A 6,556-nucleotide genomic window follows, 5' to 3' on the forward strand; every position below is an offset into this window, starting at 1 on the left:
GGGAGGGCAGCTCTTCTGTGTGCTTTGCACAAGGTCACTCGTTTGACCCTTGCATCACCCACAGCGGGCAGTGGGTGGTCGCCCACTTTGCGGAAGGGAAGGCTAGCCTGAGAAGGGAGGTGACCTGCCTGCCAAAGTCACACACCCAGTGAGTGGCAGAGCCGGGTTCGAGCCGCGTCTGTCTGTGTCCACGGCCTGTGCCTTTTGGATGACGAGCGCTTCTAGGAATCCTTCGGGATCCAGTGGGCACCGTGGCCAGCACTGGTTCAGAGGGAGCAACGGGGGCGGCAGGGCACAGCAGAGTCCAGGGAGTATTTCTTTCCTCAGCAGGTAAACATACACAAGTAGATAAATGAATGTGTGATTCAGCAGGGCCCTCCTCCTTGCCCCTTCTTCTCTCACTCCGAGTGCTATTAGATCCTCAAATTCCACCCGGTCTTCCAGGATCATGTGATGTCTAAGAGGACTGCCTCTGCTTGGGTTCAGATACCTGTCCTACCACTTCCCAGCTGGCTGGACTTAGACCCGTCTCTGTGCCTCAGTTTACTTCACTGCAAAATGGGAGTAATAACAGCACCCACTGGTTAATGGTTAAAGGCTTAGCGTGGTGCCTGGCACAAAGTGGGTGCTCAGTGAATGTGGGCTGCGGGTACCCTGATTCCAATTACAATGATTAGTTGTGTTATAATTATGAGCGTCTTTCTTCTCTCCACGTCCGCCCTCATCTCTGGTTTTTGTGACCGTATATTGGCTTCCTGCTTCCTCACTGATGTCTTCATCTTACGTTTTGTCTCCCAATAATCTATCCCCCACACAGCAGTCTTCCGACTTCAAGCCTCCCCATCAAATGCCCCCAGTTGCCCCGGGGCCTCCTCACCTTGGTCTGCCAGCCCCTGCCCACCTCTCCCCACCCGCCCCAGTGCTCGGCTCAGCTGCAGGAGCACTGACCAGCCAATACCTGTTCCTGTCCCAGCACCTTTGCACTTGGCCGACTCTCCCCTGGCCAGCCCGTATCCTTGGACCTTGGGTCAATGTCCAGAGGTTGGAAGGTGACCCTCTTTTAACCCTAATGGGAGGATTTGTTTGTTGATTTTAGAGAGAGGAAGACAGAGAGAGACACATCATTGTGAGAGAAATAACGATGTGGGAGAGCAACATCGATCACTTGCCTTCCATACACGCCCCTACGGGGGGTCGAACCCACAACCTTTTTCGGTGTACTGGGGCGACACTCTAACCTCCTGAGCCACACCGCAGAGCCAGGTTGCATTTAATTGTCATATTTATTTAAATATGTTTTTATTTATCTTATTTTTTTTTTGTTAATTGTCACCTGAGGTTATATTTTTCCATTGATTTTTAAGTGATAAGAGAGAATCATTGATTGGCTGCTTCCTGCATGCCCCCTACTGGGGATCGAGACCACAACCTGGGCATGTGCCCTGACTGGGAATTGAACCCTGACCTTCTGGTTCACAGGTTGACACTCAACCACTGAGCTAGGCTGGCTGGGCTCCATTGGTGTTTAGACATAGTGGAAAGGAAGGGGAGAGACAGAGCGAGAGAAACATTGATGTGAGAGAGACACATCGATTGGTTGCTTCCTGCAGCACCCCAACCAGGGCCAGAGATTGAGCCTGCAACCAAAGTATGTGCCCTTGACTGGAATCGAACCTGGAACCCTTCAGTTCGAGGGCTGACTCTCCAAACACTGAGCTAAACCTGCTAGGGCTTTATTGATTTTAGAGAGAGAGGAAAGGAGAGGGAGAAATAGAAACATTGATGAGAGAGAAATATTAACTGCCTCCTGCACGCCCTGATGCTAAAACCTCCCATGACCCCGCAGGGTCAGGCTGAGGTGCCAGCGCCTTGTGAAGGGCCTCCGCGGGGCAGAGCACATGATGTCCTCCCAACACAAGTGCGTTTGATTCAGCACCTTTTTTAAAAGTAAAAATTAATCATTCAGACTTTGTATTGAAAAACTGAGTACTTATTTTTTTTTTTTATAAATATTTTATTGATTTTTTACAGAGGGGAAGAGAGAGGGATAAAGAGTTAGAAACATCGATGAGAGAGAAACATCGACCAGCTGCCTCCTGCACATCTCCTACTGGGGGTGTGCCCGCAACCAACGTACATGCCCTTGACCGGAATCGAACCCGGGACCTTTCAGTCCGCAGGCCGACGCTCTATCCACTGAGCCAAACCGGTTTCGGCCACTTATTTTTTTTAAAGTGAACATTCCCCTCATTCAAAGTTCAAAGGGCATGGGAGGTTATGCAGAGAAAAGGCTCTTCTGCTATTATTTCCGTCCATTCAGGTCATCTGCTGGGGGCGGCTGGGGTGACCAAGTTCTCTGTCTTCTTGGAGATGTTTGTGTTTACACATTCTGTCATGTATACATTCTCCCCCTCGTTGTGCGTAGATATGTCGTCTTCACCCTGCTCTGTGCTTTCTTTTTTTTGTTAATCCTCACCCGAGGATATTTTCCCATTGATTTTTAGGGAGAGTGGAAGAGAGAGGGAAAGACAGAGAGAAACATCTATGTGAGCGAGACACATTGATTAGTTGCCTCCTGCTCGTGCCCCGACCAGGGCCTGGCCATGGAGAAGCCTGCAACCTAGGTACATGCCCTTGACTGGAATCAAACCCGTGACCCTTCGGTTCGCAGTCCGACGCCTTATCTGCCGAGCCAAACCAGCTAGGGCCTGCTCTATGCTTTTACCTTGGAGGTTATTTTCTCTCTGGATATAAAGAGCATCCCCCCTTTTACTATATGGACTCCAGACATTTCCGTGGTGCGGAAGATCCCTGGTTTATTTTCCCTGCCCCCTTCTGTGGCACTGTGGTGGCCTCCAGGCTTCTGAGGGGAATAACCTTGAACCCAGGTCATTTTGCATATGTATGAGTATGTCCATATGATATAATCCTACAAGTGGAACTGGAGCTCAAAGATTTATGCATTTGTCATTAAAAAAAAAAAAAGAGCCAAATTGGCCTCCATAAAGGTTGTTCCAATAGAACCCTCTGCCCCCTCCCCCTCACCCCCCCAATTTGTGGGAGAGTGTCTGGGTTTCCCCTGTGCCCACACACAGTGGGTTTTTTCTTTATAGTTTTGTCAGGATATAATTCACACACCATACAATTCACCCAGTTAAAAAGTATAATTCAGTGGCTTTTAGTATATTCAGAGTTGTGCAACCATCGCCACAACTTTAGGGCATGTCCATTACCCCAAAAGAAACCCAGACCCCTTAGCCATCACCCCTCAGTTCCCTCTCTTCCCCAGGTCCCTGGCAACCACTAACCTACTTCCTGTCTCTATGGATTTGCCCATTCTGGACATTCCGCCGTGGGGTCACTCACTCGGCATCATGTGCAGGGTAGCTTTTTGATCTGTGCCTGATAGATGGTGGTTTTACTCGTCAGTCAGTCCTCTGACTTCCGGTTGAGATTGAGCATCTTGTGTGTTTTCAGGGCTCCATCGGCCTCCAAAGGAATGGAAGCCTGTCCCGGAAGAGGGGAGAGAGATTGAGCCAGAGGGGATCGCCCCGACCTCTGTCCCTCCATTGTACTGGTGAGGACCCCTATCCCGGCATACCCTCCCCCCCTTCCTGCAGCACCGGCTGGAGGAACTTGGCTTGGATGCCTGTTGGGGCGGAAGTGTAGGGAGTGGACAAGGGAGAATCCCAGCCTCCTAGCCCCACCTCTCCTCCCCCAGGACCCCTGGAGGCCTCAGCCCTCCCACCAGCAGCAGGAGACTCTGGGAGACACCCACTCTATCAGCTGCTGAACTGTGGCTCTGGGAATAGGTGAGACATCCCGGAGAAGGTGGGAAGATGGGGGGAAGAGGCAGGGCCACTGTAACCTGCCCTGGCCTCTGTCCCCTCCTCCTAGCTGTGGGGCGCTCTACCCAGACATCGCCCGCATGGAGCGGCTCCTGCAGCAGGCCGTGGCGGAGCGGGAGCGGCTGCTCAAGGCTAGGGTGAGACCCCAGACCCTCCTGCTTAGGGTCAGGAGATTCAGTCCCACCTCTTCCCTCTGACCCAGGAGTCCAGGCCCCAGCCCCTCCTCCCTCAGACCCAGGAGTCCAGGCCCCAGCCCCTCCTCCCTCAGACCCAGGAGTCCAGTACGTTTCCCCCCCAGATCTTATTGGTTAGTATCATCATTGACTCCTTCCTGAACCCACAGGAAGGAACAAGAAGGACCACAGAAGGTTCCTCAGGTCCCGCTGTTCCTGCCATCATGGTCAGTCTCCTACCCTCGCCCCACCTGTCCCCTGCTCCTTTTCGCCCCCTGGCCTCTGCCCTTTCTTACCTCACCCTTTCCTCTCCAGGGGCACAGAAACGTGTCCTGGGCTTGCAAGGGAAGGGGACTAAAAAGACGTAGCTTCCGTTCCCACTGTGATTGTCTGTATCCACAGCACCGTTGTCCCTGGGCAACATGCTCCACTTCCCTGCACCTCAGTTTCCTCTCCTGTGAGTGGGTGACAGTGTCAGCAGTTACTGCAAAAGGAGGGCAGCTACATCCTGGGGCGTTTAAAAGCCATTTAAAGTTTTGTGGGATTTTTTTTGTTTATTTTTGGTTCTTTTAAAATACTATTCATTATAGAACTATTCAGGCATATGCAAAAGTAGAGAGAATACACCCCGAGATGCCCACCACACAGCTTCAGTGATGAGCCGTGTTGAGTCTTGTGTTGGTTGCCAGCTTTGTTTACTGACCCACACCGACTTCCCACTCTGCAGTGGAATATTTTACATCAAATTGCAGATGTCCTATCATTTCACCCGTGTATCTCCAATATATGAGTATTGTTTAACATAAAAATCCCAGTCATAACTTATCAAGACTATTAATTCTGTGACATCCTAATACCTGGTCCATATTCACATTCCCCTAATTGTCTCCCAAGTATCACAGGGACTGTGGTTATTTCAATCTGGATCCAAACAAAGCCCTCACAATACATTTTTTAAATGTCTCAAATCGCTGAGATTAAAAGTCCTCTCTTTCCACTTTTTTTAAAAAAAATCCTCACTTGAGGATATGTTCTTTTACTAATTTTAGAGAAAGAGGAAGGTGGGGGAGAGAGAGAGAAACATCAGTGTGAGAGGAACATTGATCAGTTTCCTCCTGCACACGCCCTGACTGGAATCAAACCTGAAACCTAGGCATATGCCCTGACCGGGAATCAAACCCATAACCTTTTGGTGTATGGATGACACTCCAACCAACTGAGCCACCCAGCCAGGGCCCCACTTTTTTAAAAAGTATATATAATATATACTTTTTATGCATTATATATACATTTTTTTTTTTATTGACTGCAGAGAGGAAGGGAGAGGGAAGGGCCCCACTTTTTAAAAAGTATATGTACTTTTTTTATTGACTGCAGAGAGGAAGAAAGAGAGAGAGAAACATCAATGATGAGAGAGAATCATTGATCAGCTGCCTCCTGCATGCTCCCTACTGGGGATCAAGCCCACAACCCGGGCATGTGCCCTGACTGGGAATCAAACCGTGACCTCCTGGTTCATAGGTCAGTGCTCAACCACTGAGCCACATCAGCCGTGCCCCACCTTTTTTGTTGTTGTTGTTAATGCTCACCTAAGGATATTTTTCCATTGATTTTTAGAGAGAGTGGAAGGGAGGGGGCAAGACAAAGAGAGAGACACCTTGATGTGAGAGACACATCGATTGGTTGCCTCCCACATGGGCCCCCACCTGGGCCGGGATGGGGCCTGCGGCTGAGGCATATGCCCCTGACCGGAATTGAACCCAGGACCCTTCAGTCCGTGGACCGACGCTCTATCCACTGAGCCAAACTGGCTAGGGTCCCACTTTTTTTTTTAAATGCCATCTTTTAATGGGAAAAAATCGAGTCTTTTATCTTGTAGGGTTTCTCACACTCTGGATTTAGCTGCGAGGCTCCATATTAAAATGATATGTTGACCTCTGCGTTAATACATTTCTGTTGTAAACAACGCGACAGGGTGGGGAAAGTGAAGATCACCCTGGAGCCCGCCTCCCGTCGCGGCTGCGGAGGCGCGGGCGTTTTCTGCGGTTAAAGAGCCTTGGAATTTTCTTACACTTTCCCACGCACCCTGGGGAAGCCATGTTTTGTGAACTTATCTTTCTTGGAAGTGAGCACGTCGCTCCCAGCCTGCTTTCTGTTTTCCCAACCGTGGGTGCTTTCCGTCCTCATTTCTCCTCCGCTGATGGGTGGCAGCAGTGCCCAAAGTGACAGCCCCTGCCCTCGGGGAAGCTGGCGTTTCTTACGGGGGACAGACAGGAAGCTGCATCCGGCAGTAAAATAAGGTGCCTGTCGGCTGATAAGAGCCAGGGAGTAGATAGCGCCCGAGGGGTGGCAGAGCCACAAGCTCCAGCTCATTAAAAATGAAGCGCCCTGCTTCGTGGCAGCATCACTTATTAACTAGAGTGTCCCTGGGTTCGCACTAAAAGGAGAACCGCCCGGTGGGAGAGCCTGACAGAAGCAGCCCCAGGAGGAGGGTGCTGGTGACCCTGAGGTTCAGTTCAGGGAAACAGGCTCTGA

At 50.5% G+C, this 6,556-nt stretch overlaps 1 protein-coding gene across 1 annotated transcript in view; it reads left to right on the forward strand.

Annotated features, from left to right (window-relative positions):
- The window catches only part of PHLDB3 (pleckstrin homology-like domain, family B, member 3), a gene marked incomplete at its 5' end in the record, with an annotated part of 20,735 nt that overhangs the window by 9,423 nt on the left and 4,756 nt on the right, over positions 1-6,556 (forward strand). The window contains 4 exons of the mRNA XM_014533512.1: positions 3,478-3,577; positions 3,722-3,812; positions 3,898-3,985; positions 4,192-4,248. Coding sequence (XP_014388998.1) covers positions 3,478-3,577; positions 3,722-3,812; positions 3,898-3,985; positions 4,192-4,248 — 336 coding nt within the window. The remainder of the gene's footprint in view (positions 1-3,477; positions 3,578-3,721; positions 3,813-3,897; positions 3,986-4,191; positions 4,249-6,556) is intronic.

This window comes from Myotis brandtii, unplaced genomic scaffold, assembly GCF_000412655.1.
Source record: "Myotis brandtii unplaced genomic scaffold, ASM41265v1 scaffold987, whole genome shotgun sequence".
Taxonomy (NCBI): domain Eukaryota; kingdom Metazoa; phylum Chordata; class Mammalia; order Chiroptera; family Vespertilionidae; genus Myotis; species Myotis brandtii.